Source organism: Hemitrygon akajei, unplaced genomic scaffold (genome assembly GCF_048418815.1).
Source record: "Hemitrygon akajei unplaced genomic scaffold, sHemAka1.3 Scf000092, whole genome shotgun sequence".
Taxonomy (NCBI): Eukaryota; Metazoa; Chordata; class Chondrichthyes; order Myliobatiformes; family Dasyatidae; genus Hemitrygon; species Hemitrygon akajei.
Window position 1 is genome coordinate 833,059 of NW_027331978.1, and position 18,501 is coordinate 851,559.

Sequence of the window (18,501 nt, forward strand, 5' to 3'; positions counted from 1 at the left end):
AACTTGGGTTTAACTTCACTGTAACAGTGCGATACCAAATCAAACCTTGGCAACTCAAGTAATCTCATTTGAAATGTTGTCCTACATCCATTGATGGATTTTGTAAATCTTTTACAGGTTAAAAATGAGAAGGAATTCGTCTCCAGGAATCTCAAACACGGCACGCCAGTTTTGATGTCTCTGTCTGGATATTTAAGAAGTGGAGCGAGGGATTCAATTGCCATCCTTCCTGCTCAGACTGTGGGGAGGGATTCACTTGGTCATTTGAACAACTAGCAAGCCCGGCATTTTACACAGGAGAAAGGCCGTTCACCTGCTCAGACAGTGGGAATGGATTCACTCGGTCATTTCAACTGAAGGTACATCAGCAAGATCACACTGGGCAAGGCCATTCATCTGTTCTGTGTGTGAGAAAGGATTCAGTCTGTCTTCCCACCTGTGGACACACCAGTCAGATCACACTACACTGGGCAGAGGCTGGTCATCTGCTGAATTTCGGGGAAGCGATTTTCTCGGTCATCTGACCTAATGGCACAACAACGTGTTCACACCAGGGGGCAGCCATTCACCTGCACAGTCTACGGGAAGGGATTCACTCAGTCATCCACCCTACTGGAACATCAGCGAGTTCACACTGGGGAGAGGCCATTCACCTGCTCAGTCTGTGGGAAGGGATTCACTCAGTCATCCAACCTACAGATTCATCAGCGAGTTCACACTGGGGAGAAGCCATTCACCTGCTCAGTCTGTGGGAAGGGATTCACCCGGTCATCCAACCTACTGGTACATCAGCGAGTTCACACTGGGGAGAGGCCATTCACCTGCCCAGACTGTGGGAAGGGCTTCACTCAGTCATCCAACCTACTGGTACATCTGCGAGTTCACACTGGGGAGAAGCCATTCACATGCTCAGAATGTGGGAAGGGATTCATACTGTCATCCCACCTACAGAGTCATCAGCGAGTTCACACTGGGGAGAAGCCATTCACCTGCTCAGAATGTGGGAAGGGATTCACTCAGTCATCCAGCCTACTGGTACATCAGCGAGTTCACACTGGGGAGAGGCCATTCACCTGCTCAGACTGTGGGAAGGGCTTCACTCAGTCAGCCAACCTACTGGTACATCAGCTAGTTCACACTGGGGAGAAGCCATTCACCTGCTCAGTCTGTGGGAAGGGATTCATACTGTCATCCCACCTACAGAGACACCAGCGAGTTCACACTGGGGAGAGGCCATTCACCTGCTCAGTCTGTGGGAAGGGATTCACTCAGTCATCCAACCTACAGAATCATCAGCGAGTTCACACTGGGGAGAGGCCATTCACCTGCTCAGTCTGTGGGAAGGGATTCACTCAGTCATCCAACCTACAGAATCATCAGCGAGTTCACACTGGGGAGAAGCCATTCACCTGCTTAGACTGTGGGATAGGATTCACTCAGTCATCACAACTACTGGCATATGAGTCAGTTCACAGTGGGGACTGGCCGTTGTTATGAATCCCTGGGTTTCGTTTGCTGTGGACTGTCATTTTAAGAGAGAGAGATTAAGAAGGTGAATCAGTCTGACTTGCAGCTTGTTTACATCACTCGCAGCTTGTTTAGTTTTAACCGAGGACACAGACACTCAGAGACAGATAGAGATGAAGGAGGAAAAATGGAAGGATTGAAACCAGGGAACTAGTGGCCAAGGGTCACTGTTTGGAACTTTCCTTTGCCCACAAGGGTGGGTTAATTATCGATTCACCGTACATCGAATGTGTGGTTGTCACCTTGTTTGATCCATAGGAGTGGATCTGATTTGGTGTATCCTGTGGAGACCCCTTATGTGTTAACCCTTGCCTGGTTGTGGTGTGGTAGTTCACTTGAAGACGATACACCTTATGACAAGTCACTTTCGGTGAGAATTTGTATGTGGATTTGGAACAATGATGGATAAAATCTACAGCGACTGTTCTCTCGTTTTACCACCGTAGAACCTGTGGAATTCTACATATTTGCATGCTCTCGCCATTTACCCTGGATTACAAATCTCTCTCTCATCACCTATTCTGTGGTTGAACTGAACTTTCATACTTTACCATCTCAAGACTCCAAGCCTTGTTTCCCCCAAGCTCAATAGTTTGGGAGTTATATTTACACACATTTATAAACTTAACACTGTTAACTTCTGTTTATCTTGTTTAAGTTGCAAGATTACAAGTAGATTCTAATAAAGATAGATTTAACATCAAAACCAGACTCCAGGTGTAGTCTATTGCTGCTGGCTTGTTTCTAAAGCATGATGGTTCATAAAAAATTTGGGGCGTGCGTCTGGGATATGAACAAATTTGGGGGCTATTAATCGATGAATTATCGATTTGATTGGGGAAATCCCTTTTGATTTATTTGTGTGTGGAAATCAGCAGCAATGGACATTTATAAATTTCTAGAAGTGCCAACCCCTGAGGCATCAGAAAAAGCCAAAAAGAATGAATTGCTGACTGTTGCTACTGGGCTGAATCTTAAGCAGGTAAGGGGGTGTGAAGGACCAGGGCAAGCATAAAACTGGGAGAGGAGGTAAAGGTAAACCAATAGGGGTTTTACTATAAAATACAGGCATCCACCCCCTTTTTCAGAGACTGGGATCCCTGTTTCAACCGGTAATGATGTGCATTTCAATGTGTTCACCTCTCCGTCCTCGATTCTCTAACTGAAAGGGTTATCACATTTGATTTTTCTTTATATGATGACCCAACCATTTCAGGGATCAGTCTATTGAAACTTCATTGCACTCTCTATAACAAATACTCTCTAACCACTTTGTTAATCCTCTGTGCAAAAAATGTCCATCTTCCGCAGCCCCGTGTTGCCCCAACCACTCACCTCCTACCCATGTCATTGGCCCCACTTGCAGGTCAACTGTCTGCCGGTGTTCCCCCCCCCCCCCCAACATGAATCCCTCTGCTCGCCACCAGTGTGGGCTCAGACATTTCCACAGATTTCCACCGGGACAAACATCCTGTCCGCCCCCTCTCACACCATCGTTTTCCTTTCAATAAAATCCCTCCGCTCCCTCCCCAGGGAACTAGCATCATACCGACGGGCCGAGCGGTCTCCTGCAACCTCTCGGCGACACATCAGACTCCGGCCGCAGAAGACGCTTCACAAAAGCCCCAACTTCCCTTGGAGGGAAATGGAAATAAATCAAAAAACGGACATTTACTCCGCTGTGATGTGGAGTTTGAGGCCGGAGCCGGAGGCGAACTCAGCGGGGATAACGCCCTCTGGACTTGTCCACCTCTGCGACTGGTGGTAACAAGTGATTGACATCGCTTTGCACCAATGGGAATAGCGCAGCTCCTGAATCCTCTGTTGACAGCGGTGGGGGAGGGCTGGTCACGCGATTATTAGCCCAGCTATTAAACTGATAAAGCCCGAGCTCAGCAGCGCATGGATGACGTAAGACGCTGTGCACGTAAGGGCAGATCCCGGGGTGGGAAGCCCATGCGTGACGTCAGGCACGAGGGGGGTCTGTGTGATGTCACCTGTGGGATGCGCTCGCATTTAAATGTACCTTAATGTGCGTTTCTTATGATTTCAGAGGGACAACAACATTTATCACGGGTTTCATTACTGAATCCAGTGTTGTGAGATGTAAAGTCCCCTGTTATGTGCCGGGCTGGGCCGTGTTGTTTGGGGGCTATTGATCGATTAATTATCTATTTCATTGGGCATATCCCTTTTGATTTATTTGTGTGTGGAAATCAGCAGCAGTGGATATTGATAAATTTCTGTTGGTTGGATGACTGAGTGAATCCCTTCCCGCGTACTTCCTCATCCAGGTCATCCACTCTTGGTCTTCTTGGAATCATTCTTTGAAACTTCTCCGGACTCATTCCAATACAAGCAGATCCTTTGCTCAGATAATAAGTCGGAAGTACAGGTCAGAATCTGCTCACCATACACCAACAGTGATCTGCCCAATGCGTTATAAAGCTATAGTATCGCATCCTTGCTCTTATATTGCTAACATTGCAGTTGTCATCCTTAATCAACTCCATCTGCAAGCAAACCTTTAGCGCCTCTTGCTCAAGGACTCACAAGCACTTATGCACCTCTAATTTTTTCAAGTTTCTCCCATCTTTTTTTTCTACGCCAATTACTTCTACCAAATATACATGACTTGCATACACTGTATTTCAACTGCTACTTTGCTGGCATTCTCCAGACCTATCGAAGTCCTTCTGCAGACTCCCGCTTTGCTCTAAACTACCTGTCCCTTACCTATCTTTGTATCAACTGCAATGTTCGTCACCAAGGTATCAATTCCATCATCCATATCATTCAGATTTAACATGAAACGATGCGGTCTCAATACTGACCCCTGCAGAACAGCATTAGTTACCGACAGCAAAACAGAATTGCCCACATTATTCTGACTCTTTCTCCCTTGTCAGTACAAGTTTCTTTCCTGTAATTCCATGAGCTGTGATCCTGTTCAGCAGCCTCACGTGCAGCACCTTAGAAACATAGAAAACCTGCAGCACGTTACAGGCCCTTTGGCTCACAAAGCGATGCCGAACATGTCCTTGCTCTAGAAATGCCAAGGGTTACCTACAGTTCTCTATTTTTCTCAGCTCCGTGTACCTATCCACCTATCCAGGTGTCTCTTAAAAGACCCTATCGTGTCCGCCTCCACCACCATTGCCGGCAGCCCATTCCAAGCACTCACCATTCTCTGTGTAAAAAAACTTACCCCTGACATCTCCTCTGTACCTACTTCCAAGCATCTTCAAACTATGTCCTTTCGTGCTAGCAATTTCAGCCCTGGGAAAAAGCCTCTAACTATCCACACGATCAATGTCTCTAATTTTCTTGAACACCTCTATCAGGTCACCTCTCATCATCACTCCAAGGAGAAAAGACTGTGTTCTCTCAACCTATTCTCAAAAGGCATGCTCCCCTATCCAAACAACATCCTCGTAAATCTCCTCAGCACCCTTTCTATGGCTTCCACATCCTTCCTGTAGTTTGGCGACCAGAACTGAGCACAGTACTCCAAGTGGGGTCTGACCAAAGTCCTATATATCTGCAACATTACATCTCGGCTTTTAAACTCAAGCCTGCGGTTGATTAAGGCCAATGCACAGTATGGCTTCTTAACCACAGAGTCAACCTACATAGCAGCTTTGAGTCTCCTATGGACTCCGTCCCCAAGATCCCTCTGTTCCTCCACACTGCTATATTCTATCATATTTGACCGAAGCAAATGAACCACATCACACTTCTTTGGGTTGAACTCCATTTGCCACTTCTCAGCCCAGGTTTGCAGACGATCAATATCCCCCTGCAACCTAACCCAACCTTTGTGTCATCAGCAAATTTACTAACCCGTACCTCCACTTCCTCATCCAGGTCATTTATAAAAGTCACTAAGGGTAGGGGACCCAGAACCGATCCCTGAGGCAGACCACTGATCACCGACCTCCATGCAGAATATGACCAGTCTACAACCACTCTTTGTCTTCTGTGGGCGAGCCAGTTCTGGATGCACAAAGCAATGTGCCCTTGGATCCCGTGCTTCCTTACTTTCTCAATAAGCCTTGCATGGGGTACCTTGTTGAAGATCATCTGAAAATCCAAGCAAACAACATACACTGCCTCTGCTTTATCTATCTTGCCTGTTATTTCCGCAAAGTATTCCAAGAGATTTGTCAGTCAAGATTTCCTCGAAACAATCCGGCTGACTTTGGCCTACTTCATCATGTTTCCCCAATTACAGTACCCAAAAAAACACACTCTTAGTACACTATAACATCTTCCTGACCACTAAGGTCAGACTAACTGTCCAATAATTTTCTTTCTTGTGCCCCCTCTCTTCTTAAAGAGTGGAGTGACATTTGCAAATTTCTGGTCCACCAGAACCGTTCCAAAATCTAGTGATTTCTGATAGATCATTACTCATCACTTGAAGAGAAAACAAAGGGGGGAACTTCTTCATTCAGAGGCGGGGAGAGTGTGCACCGAGCTGCCAGAGCAAGTGGCAGGGACGATTGTCATCTTTAAGAGAAGTTTGCTTAGGTCACTGGATGAGAAGCATATGGAGGGCTATGGTCCAGGTGGAAGTTGTTGGAACTCGGAAGATTAATGCTTTAGCACGGACTAGACTGGCCGAATGGCATTTTCCTGTGTTGTAGTGTTTTATGACTCTAATGCCTTCACAATCTCTTCAGCTACCTCTTTCTGAACTCTGCGGTGTCTTATCAACCTTCAGGCCTTTCAGCTTCAAAAAAACCTTCTCTCCTTGGTAAAAGCATGTATCCTCACTTCTGCCCCAGGTACAGCTGAATGTTTGGCATTTATGTAATAAATTTAATGACACAGCTGTAGTGGGTGACTTCAATCTGCAGGAGGATTGGGAAAGTCAGATTGGCGTGAGATCGCAAAAGAGGGGATGTATTGAATGCAAACGAAATGGCTTTTTAGAGCAGCTGATGGTTGAGCCTACTCGGGGAACTGCTATCTTACATTGGGTGTTGTGTAATAACCCAGATCTTATTATGGAGGTTAATGTAAATGAACCATTAGAAGGCAGTGATCATAATATGATTGAATTCCTACTGCAATTTGTGAGGGAGAAGCACAGGTCACATGTGTAGTATCACAAAGGAATGAAAGGGAATTACAGAGGCGTGAGAAAGGTGATTCACCAGGTGGATTGGAGGATGCAGGTGGAGAAGACGCCAGAGCATAAATGGCTGACGTTTCTGGGAATAGTTCATAATGTGCAGGATAGATATGTCCCACAGACGTAGTTCTCAAACAGCGGGGCTAGGCTGTCGTGGCTGACAAAGGAAGTTAAGGACTGTATAAAAGCATATAAGGTAGCAAAAGTGAGTAGTAGGTTGGATAATTGGGTACCTTTTAACATCCAACAACAGGCAAATTTAAAATAAAAGCTGTAAGCGGAAAGGTGAAATATGACAACAAACTATACAATAATATAAACCAGTTATAAAATATACGAAAGGGAGGCGAGAGTTGATATTGGACCACTGGAAAATGATGCTCATGGGGTACAAATGGGGAAGAGATGGTAGATGAATTTGATAGGTACTTTGCATCCGTCTTGTCTGTGGAAGACACTACCAGTGTGCCAGAGATCCGTGAGTGTCAGGGAGCAGGAGTGAGTGCCATTGCTATTACAAAGGAAAACGTGCTAGGCCAACTCAGGTTCTTAAAGTGGATAAGTCACCTGGACCAGATGGACTACATCCCAGAGTCCTGAGAGAGGTTGCTGGAGAGATAACAGATGCATCGGTCATGACACGTCAAGAATCACTTGATAACAGATGAAGTTTTGGGGGTACTAGGAGACTAATGATATAATAAGTCAAAGCCAGCATAGGTTCTGTACAGGGAAATCTTGCCTGACAAGTCTGTTACAGATCTTCGAGGAAGTCATAAGCAGGATGGACAAACGAGAGGCGGTGGATATCATTTACTTGGATTTTCAGAAGGCATCTGATAAGGTGTCACACATGAAACTGCTTAACAGGATAAAAATCCGAAGTAATACTGGCATGGATAGAGGAATGGCTGACAGCCAAGAGGCAGCAAGTGGGAATAAAAGGGGCCTTTTCTGGTTGGCCAGCAGTGACTTGTGGTCTTCAGGGGTCAGTATACGGTCCGCTACTTCTCACATGGTTTGTCAGTGATCTGGATATTGGAACTGATGGGGTTGTGTGGCTCAGACTGTGGGAAGAGATTCTCCACATCATCTCACCTACTGACTCACCAGTCAGTTCACACTGCAGTGAGGGACTTCACCTGTTCAGTCTGTGGGAAGAGATTCACTCAGTCATCTAACCTACAGAGACACCAGCAAGTTCACACTGGGGAGAAGCTGTTCACCTGCTCAGACTGTGGGAAGAGATTCACTCAGTCATCTAACCTACAGAGTCACCAGCGGGTTCACACTGGGGAGAAGCTGTTCACCTACTCAGACTGTGGAAAGGGAGTCACCAAATCATCTCACCTAGTGACTCACCAGTCAGTTCACACTGCAGAGAGGGATTTCACCCGCTCAGATTGTGAGAAGGGATTCACTCTGTCATCTAATCTGCTGGCACACAAGTGAGTTCTACTCGGGAGAAGCCGTAGACCTGTGAATGTGGGAAGGCATTCACACGATCATGTCATCTATTAAAACACCAGGGAGTTCACACCACTTAGAGGCCGATCGTCCGCTCAAACATTGGGAAGAGATTCTCTCAACCCTCTCCACCAAGGCTGCATCATTGTGTTCCCCTGTGGAGAGGCCGTTCAACTGCTGTGAATATGGGAAGGCATTCACTCAGTCATCTAACCTTGTAACACACGACTGGGTTCACACTGGGGGGAAAGTCTCAATAACCTGTAGGCTGGATATTTGTCCATCCCCGTTGATGAATGCAATTTCAAGAGTGACTGAGGGAGTCTAATACAAGAGGGCATGACTTAAGGTTTACAGGGCGCCCATTCAGAACAGAGATGCGAAGAGAATTTTTGAGTCAGAGGGTGGTGAATCTGTGGAATTTGTTGCCACGGGCAGCAGTGGAGGCCAAGTCATTGGGTGTGTTTAAGGCAGAGATTGATAGGTATCTGAGTAGTCAAGTCATCAAAGGTTATGGTGAGAAGGTGGGGGAATGGGACTAAAGGGCAGATTGGATCCACTCATGATGAAATGGTGGAGCAGACTCGATGGGCCAAATGGCCGAATCTGCTCCTTTGTCTTATGGTCTTATGTGATTTTTTTCTCATGTGCTCTTCCTCCTTCTGTCCAAGGTAGTGTTAATCTCAGTGGGTTTGAGTGTAAATAGTCTTTTCTAATCTTGTCATTTCAGTTCTTACTTATCTTTGTAAATTTTACTGATTGAAATGGGACTAAGATATTTTCAGTTAAAAAAGTCAATGTCGGTATTGATGGAAGTGTTTATTGCCTTTGTTGTATTTGTTAACTATTGAGCTCTGTTTGGCAGTTTTTTAAAGCCTTGAAATAAATTTTGTCAAAGGTTTTCCCTATATTGCACTACTTTCTGTTGCTTTTGCTTGTTGATTTTCCAGATACGTGGTTATCAAGAGTCCCGGTGAAGGGTCATGGCCGGAAATGTTGATTCCCATCCATAGATGCTGCCTGACCTGCTGAGCTTCTCCAGCACTTTGTGTGAATTTCTCTCGATTTCTTGCATCTGCAGGTCTTCCTGTTTCCCAGATATTTATATGTTTAGTGAAATAACAAGCCGGCCGTGGGGTTATGTGGCTCTGTTGGTAAAATATTAAATAAAATCATTAGATAAAAGGTGGCATAGGGTTGGGCAGTGTGGAATCTGTGGGTAGAATTAAGGAACAGCAAATGTACAAAAAAATCCTTGATGGGAATTGTATAGTGACCCCAAAACAGTAGTAAGTATATGGTCCACAAATTACAATGAGAGATAGAAAATGAGTGCCAAACGGGCAATGTTACAATAGTCATGGGGGATTGCCATGCAGGTGATTAGGAAAATCAGGATGGTGTTGGTCTCAAGAGGAGGAATTCCTAGAATGCCTACAAGATGCTTTTTTTTTAGAGCAGCTCGTGGTTGAGCCCACTTGGGGATCAGCTATTCTGGATTGGGTGTTGTAATGAACCGGAATTAATTAGGTCACATGAGTTCAAGGAACCCTTCGGGACAAGTGATCTTAATCTGATCAAATTCACCCCGACATTAGAGAAGGAGAAACTAAAGTCAGATATGAATAAAAAGAGAATTAGAGAGGCCTGAGAGAAAAATTGGTCAAAATTGATTTGGAAAGAACACGGGCAGGGATGAAAACAGAGCAGCAATGGCTGGAATTTCTGGAAGCAATCTGGAAGTGACGGGATATACACATCACAAAGAGGAAGTAGTATTCTAAAGGTAAGGTGACAAAACCGTAGCTGCTAAGAGAAACCAAAGACAACATAAAGACCAAAGAGGGCACAGAACAAAAATTACTAGGCAGTTAGAGAATTGGAAAGTTCTAAAAATGAACAGAATGCAACCAAAACCATTAAGAAGGAATAGATTAGCTAGCCAGTAATATTAAAGAGGATACCATTTTTAATTTCAGGTACATATTGTGTAAAAGAGAGACAGAAATGGATATCAAACCACTGGAGAATGATGCTGGAGAGGGAATAATGGGGTGAGGGTGAAAGGTGATGGCTGATGAACTGAATAAGTATTGTACTCACTCTTATCTGTGGAAGGCACTGGCAGGAATATGAAAGTCTCAAATGTCAGTGGTCAGAATGTGTAAAGTTACGTTATTCGGGAGTAAGTAGAAGGAAAGGCAATGGGCTGTGATTTTTTTTACTGGAAGGAGAAATCGATATTCATGCCTTCAGGTTGGAGCTACGTAGGTGGAACATGATTTGTTTCTCTTCAATCCTGAGGCTGTCAAGTGGAGCAACTCCAGCCATTGCTATTCTGCCATCATCCCTGCTAGTGTCCCCTTCCAATCAACTTTGCTAAGCTCTTCTCCAGTGCCTCCGTAGTTCCCCTCACTCCACTAATAATGATGCATCTTGTTTTACCTTTCCCCTCTCAAAGTGAAGGGTGAATTCAGTCATGTTATTATCACTGTATCCACATGCTCCCTTTACCAAAAGCTCCCCAATCAAATTTGGTTCATTCCAGAATTAACTTTTCCCTAGTGGGCACAATTGCAAAGGGAAGGTAGGTCACATCCGGAATTTTCAACTTAGCAGGCGATTTCCTCTGACGTATTGGGAAATCGTGTGCTAGGCTAGTTACAGCAAAGGCTTGCCATTGTTGTATTTGCCTTCTGCCGGGTGAGATTTTTTTTAAAGAGATCACCAGCTCTTAACCCAGCACAGATGGGTGCCGGCTGGATTCAAACTCAGGACCTCCCGCCACTGATGCCACTACGCCACCAGCCGGCTACACAATTCCAAGATGATCTAAAAGGCATCTCATTGGTATTTTCCAAATTCCCTCTCTTGAGATCAAGCACCAACCTAATTTTCACAATCTACCTTCACCCATCACACTCATGGACTATTTGTCTCACTCCCATCGGGGGTAGATACGCAGCGTCCTCACCAGGACTACCAGCCTCTGGGACAGCTCCTTTTCCCAAGCAGTAAGGCTGATAAATATCTCTGCCCACTTACCCATACTTCCACAACACCAAACACCTCTACTTTATCATTTCCTGTCTGTCATCTTATATGCAGGCATCCTATGCCGAGCGTCACTTTATGAACATACAATCAATCCATGCACAGTATATAAGCTGTGGATATATGTTGTTACTATTGTGTTTTTGTGCTGTATTGGAGCCGGAGTAATAATTATGTCGACCTCATTTACACGTGTCTGCTGGAAATGGAATTAAACAACCCTGAATCTTGAAGAAACATTTCAGCAGGCTGCAGCGTCACATTTCTGTCTCTCAGCGTTATTGCGACAGAGCGCCACCTGGTGACAATGGAGTCCACAAATCAGGGGGTCCTGTTATTGTGGTAAATCACCACCAAGTGGCAGTGTTGTCCACAAAAGGGAGAGGTTTACAGCGATAAGAAGGGGTGTAGGGGCTGGAAGCCAACTGCAAGTGGATGAAGTGCCAGAGATGCCCCAAACCACTCTCCTCACCACTAGTCAGGGTCCTAAACAGTCCTTCCATATGAGGCAACTTTTCAACATCGTGCTTGTTGGGGTCATCTACTGTTTTCAGTTTTCCAGGTGTGGCCTCCTCGACATTACTGAGACCCGATGTAGTCTCTGCATTCTGCTCTCTGTCCCAATGAGATTCTGCAGATGTTGGAGATGCAGAGTAACAGACACAAAATGTTGGAGGAAGTCAGGAGGTCTGGTAGCTTCTATAGAGGGGGTAAAGCCAAAGAGAGATTTCCTGCTGAGACCCTTCATCAGGACTGGAAGTGGGGAGGAGCCAGAATAAGATGGTGTGGGGAGTGGAAAGAGTCCAAGCTGGTAGGTGATAGGTGAAGCCAGATAAGAGTGAAGGTGAGTGGGTGGGGGAGGTGGGAGATGAAGTGAGACGCTGTGAGGTGGTTGGTGGAAAATGCAAAGGACTGAAAAGGAGGAATCTGATAGGAGAGGAGAGCGGACAATGGGAAAGTAAAGGGAAACCAGAGGGAGACGATCCTCAGTGGAGAAGAGAGAAGTGAAGAGACAGAATGGAAGAGACTGGCATGTGGGTTGATGAAATGAAAACGTGGAGATAGAAGTTAAAGATATCGATGTTCATACCATTGAGGTGTAAACTACCCGGATGTAATATGAGTTGTTGCTCCTCCAACCTGAGAGTGCACTCATCGTGTTAGTTAAACAATGAAACGGAAGGGAGAGTGGATTAATAGTTTTCCCCTGGGATCACTATTAACTCAATCCTCTCTCACCTTAAACCAGTCCTCTCTGGTTGTTGATTCCACAAAAATGGGGTAAAAGAAAAAAATAAACATAGAAAACCTACAGCATAATACAGGCCCTTCGGCCCACAAAATTGTGCTGAGCATGTCCCTAAATTAGAATTTACGAGGGTTACCCATAGCCCTCTATTTTTCTAAGCTCCATGTACCTATCCAGTAGTCTCGTAAAAGACCCTATCGTATCCGCCAGCAGCCTGCAGCACATTCCACACACTCACAACTCTGAGTAAAAAACTTACCCAGGACATCTCCTCTGTACCTGCTCCCAAGCACATTAAACCAGTGCCCTCTGTGGCAGCCATTTTAGCCCTGAGGAAAAGCCGCTGACTATCTACACGATTAATGCCTCTCATCATCATCATTTTGCTGATATATAACATTGAGGAAGTGGGATACAAGGCGGACTGAGGATGACCCAGATGGTTGATGTATATCACTGAAGCGGGGTTGGGGGGTGTGAGGAGACTGGACAGAGGTTGAACAAGATGAGCAGATGGAACCAGTTGGGAGAAGGGATCAAGGACGATCACTGATGGTCCTCCAGCAACACATAGGTACTGAATGAATAGTACATACTATTGTACAAAAGATTCTAAAATGACAGAATTAGCAAAAATAACAAGAACTTTGCCAGATATACTTTGACCCTCACCAAAATTTTATCAACACACCACAGGAAGTTTCCATTCCGGACACTTCACGCTTTGCATGGTAACTACTCTGCCCGTGACTGTCAGGATCTGTAGAGACCTTTGGATCCAGATCAGCACATCACAGAAACCATTCTCCCCCCTAGACTTCCCAGTCCCTCGGTAAAGCAGGCAGTGAAATCAAAGATCCCCACAACCTGGGACGTTCTCCTTTATCACCCACCCCAGTCCGGGAGAAGACACAACAGCCATAACGCTCCATGACAAATGTGAGGAGCCTCAGGAAACGAGGCGAGTTCGGGGGAAGTTAACGGGACTCGCTGGCCAACATCAGATTTCCCAACACAACATGGAGGATGCGTGACCGCCCATCTGGAGATTGTGAACATGCACAAAGAGATCGTTACATCTGCGGTTAAATGGGAGGGGCAAATGGGATCACGTGACCGGTGGGGTCTAACATCCCAGGCATAGACTCCAGCTCCCCAGCATTCTGTGGAAATAAACAGACGCCCCTCACACCTCCTCTCACCTTAAATGTATTCGACATTTCAAAACCCTGGAAAAATATATCGTCTGTCCACTCTATCTATTCCTCTCGTAATCTGAAAAACGTCCATCCAGTCTCACCCCAGCCTGCGCCGCTCTGGAGAAAACAACACAAGTTTGTCCAGCCTCTTGTTATAGCTCATGCCCTCTAATCCAGGCAGTGTCCTGGTAAACCTCTTCTGCGCCCTCTCCAAAGCCCCGACATCCTTCCGAGAATGGGGGCGACCAGAACTGTATGAAACACTCCAGATGTGGTCTAACTAGTTTTACAAAGCTGCAACACAACTTCATGACTTTTGAACTCAGTGCTTCAACTAATAAAGACAACCGTGCCATTTGCCTTCTTATCGACCCGATCAATCTGTGCAGTCTCTTTCAGGGAGAGATGAACTTGGAGTCTAAGATCCCTCTGATCATCGACACTGTTCAGGGTTTTGCATTTAACACTGTACTGTCTCATACATTCAGGGCTGCAGTGCTACCAGAGCTCACCGGAGAGCCCCGCCGACACCTCTGTAAAAAAGTCAAAATAAGCAAGTACGGAATTTAACAACCCCGGATATTAAATAGAGGGAATTTTACGGAAGCGGGGGTGTTGGCTGGTGGGGACAAATACCACTAATAACATTAGGATATTTGATCGTTTTTGGTGAAATCCTGGAGCTGTGACTGTTTTTAATTTAGGTATTTGTGAAATTCCTTCTCGCTCGACCCGTTGTCCAAGGAAGCTAGGAAATACCTGTACACAAATGCAAGCATTTTTCCGCTCTTTCCAATTTGTACCATTGGATACCAGGAAGGAGCTATATTAAGCACGGAATGAACATCGAAAGCTATGTTTAAGCGTCGAAAATAATGAAAGAAAAATTCACTGCTCGCTCATCTTCGGCCTGATTTTGATGAAATATTCAAGGTAATCATCCAAGATCCTCTTCTACACCTGGATAAATTTAGTTTTGTTTTGGGAGCCAAATGGAAAAAAAAAATTCTAGGCTACAAGCTAGTTTTACGTCATTCCATATAATTAGTGGCTGATTAAATCCTTGGCCTCGCTCCACTAACTGTAGTTGATTGAAAAGAGGCTCTTGTTCTCTTTGTGTTGATAGGAAAAAGAGTAATTTAGTGAGGCAATGAACGAGATTAAATGCATTTCCAAATCTCCCAGATGGTTGCTCTCCTCCCGTTAACATTTGTCACTTCCAAAATACAATATTTTCTATTCGTATAGTTGTGATAATAATTTATGTAAAGATTCAAGCTTCTTTAACTTTTTATATATTTAAACACTAAACAGGATGTACAAAGTTCGAACCATGTAACACCTGACGTGTGAGGATATTTGAGTATCGACACTGACAGGTACACTTCAATATATTGAGAAAGGAATGCAGCAGTGGACCCAGAGTGAAGTGATAAGCAGGTGAGAGGACGTACAAAGACAGACAGGATGAGAGGGAGTGGGAGGGAGGGGTGTGAGGTAAATTTGTTCACCGGAAGGGGAAATTGATATTCATGCCATCAGGTTGGGTGGGGGCACCCAGACGGAATATAAGTTGCTGATCCTGGATCCTGAGGGTCGCCTCATCTTGGCAAGGGATGGGATGACACGTCGGAACGGGAATTGGAATTGGAATTGAAATGTTTGGACATCGGGAAGTCCCGCTCGGAGTGGATAGTTCAAAGGTTAAGTTATTATCAAAGCAGGTATTCATAAATAACGCTGAGTTCTTTTTTCTTCTCCAGAGAACCACGAAACTAAGAAAGAGTATGAAAGTCGTTCAGAGAGAAAAAAAAATGAAACTCCCTCCCCACCTCCCGCATCAAAAAGGACGGCATCCCGATCATCAACCCCCAAAACCCACCCCTCCCGCACAAAAGGGTAGAAAAATATCGACACCCGTTAAAAACACCCCTACCCCGCACAACTGCGGAGCAGCCGGTGTCACCAGTGTGGAGGCGGCCGCATCGGGAGCAGCGGACACAACGGGCGACCCCGGAAGATTCACAGGTGAAGTGTCGCCTCACCTAGAAGGATGTTTGGACAACGGAGAGAGTTCGGCCGTCCGGCCCTTTCACTGTGACACCCCGAACTCCACATCAAATCCGTCCAAACGAATCTGGGTGAACTTTAATGACCAATAAATATAATTCCTCTCAGCATTCAGCTGTCTGAATGATCCCCTGACTCTGAGAGGAAGGGGTATCTATGGTCCACACTGTCAGGGTGTTGAGTTTACCAGGAGACAAAGACTGCAGGGACGAGAGGTTTTCTGTTGACTAATACACTGTGTGTGGACCCCGCTGGCAATTCTGGTGTTGTGACCCGAATCGAGACAAACACCACGCTGCCCACTCCACCAACAACACGGCACAGCCGGACACATAACAGGGGACTTTACATCTCACAACACTGGATTCAGTGATGAAACCCGTGATTAATGTTGTTGTCTCACTGAAAAGTCCATTAACCCTAACCCTGCAATATGGTGTAAAATCCCGCTCCCCATACTAACACGGTTTATACAGACCAAAGAACAAACTGCCGGAGGAACTCAGTGGGTCGGGCAGCATCTGTGGAGGGAAATGGACCGTCAACATTTCGGGCCGAGATCCTCCCTCTGGACTGAGAGTGGACGGGAAATAGTCAGAGAAAAGAGGTGAGGGGTGAGGATGGGGCAAGAGCTGGGGAGTGAGAGGTGGATCCAGGTGAGGGGGGAGGTGGAAGGTGAAAATAGTGACAGGGGTGGGAGGTGAATGGTGGGGGCAACACGGGGCTGCAGAAGGTGGAAATTAATTCCATAGAGGATGAACAAAGAGGTTAGAGAGTATTTGTTATAGAGAGTGCAATGAAGATTCACCTGACTGATCTCTCGAGAGGTGGGGTCATAACCTGAAGAAAGATCAAATGTGATAACTCTAAATGTCATTTAGAGAGTCGAGGACTGAGAGGTGAACACATTGAAATGCACAACATCATTACCGGTTGAACCAGGGATCCCAGTCTCTGAAAAAGGGGATGGGAATCGAGCCTGTGACTCTGTGACCTGAGGGTGGAGGAAAAGGGATCGGGGTAGATATGGTGTGGAAAAGTAGACATGTATCTGGTGTAAATATGGAATAATGTGGGGAATGCGGCGGATGGGTCGGGCAGTGTGTGAGGGGAGAGGAGCAGAGTCACCGGTTCAGGTGGGAGTCCCTCCACCCGTCACCTGATCCCGTTTCCTGTTCACGTTTTTCTGCAGATCTGCAGCATTTGCGGGTCACTGCTCTATGTGTACATGTAGCTTCACCTTTGTCCCCTTCAGACAACGAAGTGAGATCCGGATCACATAGTTCCTCACAATTAAAATAGTTTATTACATTTACACAATTAGAATACGTTATTACATTTTTATTTTTTTCTATTTTTGTACTATATATATATGTATATATATATTTATTTTAAATCACAATTGTTAAAATCTTTTGTTAAGAATTAGGTTCTACTGCTACCGCAGGGACAACGAATTTCATGACATATGCCGGTGCTATTAAACTTGATTCTGATCTTGATATGGGAGACCCACCACCGGTCACCTGATCCCAGTTACCGCAGATCGTAATGCGAGATTGAAGCATTTTCCATATATTTGCTTTCCATAGAAATGACAACAGTACAGTTTCCTTCTGTGGTTCCGGAGCAGAAGCTCAGTCTGTCTAATATTTCCACACAATTAAAGTGGGGAATTTGTTTGTTATCATCACGTACTGAGCTACAGTGAAAATCTTGCCTGATGTACCATCCACACAGATCGATACATTACAACAGTATATTGAGCTCATATTCAACAAAAAAAATAACTGTAACAAAGCATTATGGCTGCAGAGAAAGTACAGTTCAGATAGACATATGGTGCAGGGTCACGTTGAGTTACATTGTGAGGCCGAGTCCATTTTATCATTCATTTGGCTTATAACCACAGACAGGAAGCCATCCTTCAGCCTGGTTGTACACCAGGTACACCTTTAAGGCTTTTGTATCTCTCTGCCAATGTGGGAGCGGATTTGCAGCAAGTATGTCCAGGTTATGTGGTTCGTTGTGTACATGGCCTGCTTTTCCGAGGGAGGGGAAGTGTAGGAAGAGTCCATGGAGTGGAGGCTTGTTTCTCTGATGTTCTCTACAGTTCCTTGCAGTCATGGGCAGAGCAGTAGCCATACAAAGGCATGAAGTATCGACAAGGAGCTCAGAGACCTCGGCCTTCACCCTGCCTTGTGCAGCTGGATCCTGGACTTCCTGTCCGATCGCCGGCAGGTGGTAACAGTGGGCTCCATCTCCTCTGTCTCGCTGACCCACAGGACACACAACCCACAGGGTTGTCTCTTTGGCCCTGTCATTTACTTTCTGTGCACCCATGACTCGTGTTGCCACCCACAGCTCCAATCTGCTAATTAAATTTGCTGAGAATACTACATTGATTGGCCTAATCTCAAATAATAACTTTCAATCGATCAAATGCCTCCTGACAAGGTTCAGTCCAGACAAACTTTTCACCCTTCTTCAGGAGATTAGTCAGAGGAAGAGCGACAGCAGCAAAGTTCTTACAGAACTTACGATAATATCCATTCATTCCCAGAAACCTTCTAAGAGCCTTCTTAGCAGTCAGAATAGGAACTTGAGAAATTGCTTGGACTTTTGCCCGAACAGGAGCCAACTTGCATTGACCTACAACATAGCCAAGACAGGTCACAGTGGCATGGCCAAATTCACTCTTAGCCAAGTTAACTGTAAGGCTGCCCTGGGAAAGCCTGTCAAACAGCTTCTCTACTGCAGAGATATGCTCTTCCCAAGTATCACTCCCTGTGACT

The 18,501-nt window shown here is 45.4% G+C and overlaps 2 protein-coding genes across 10 annotated transcripts in view; one reads left to right on the forward strand and one right to left on the reverse strand.

The window, feature by feature from the left end:
* Window positions 1-15,724, forward strand: part of LOC140722898 (uncharacterized) — a 53,392-nt gene extending 37,668 nt beyond the window's left edge. For 7 of the 9 annotated variants that reach the window (XM_073037533.1, XM_073037532.1, XM_073037531.1 and 4 more), the window contains one exon: window positions 118-2,233. In XM_073037533.1, coding sequence (XP_072893634.1) covers window positions 529-1,497 — 969 coding nt within the window. In that variant the 5' untranslated portion in view covers window positions 118-528 and the 3' untranslated portion in view covers window positions 1,498-2,233. Of the gene's footprint in view, window positions 1-117; window positions 2,234-9,084; window positions 11,426-14,950; window positions 15,077-15,399 lie in introns of those variants that run through there. The other 2 variants (XR_012097765.1, XR_012097766.1) reach the window with 2 other exon arrangements.
* LOC140722873 (uncharacterized) overlaps window positions 1-18,501 on the reverse strand; it is a 103,048-nt gene that overhangs the window by 73,428 nt on the left and 11,119 nt on the right. The gene's annotated exons all lie outside the window — the stretch shown is intronic.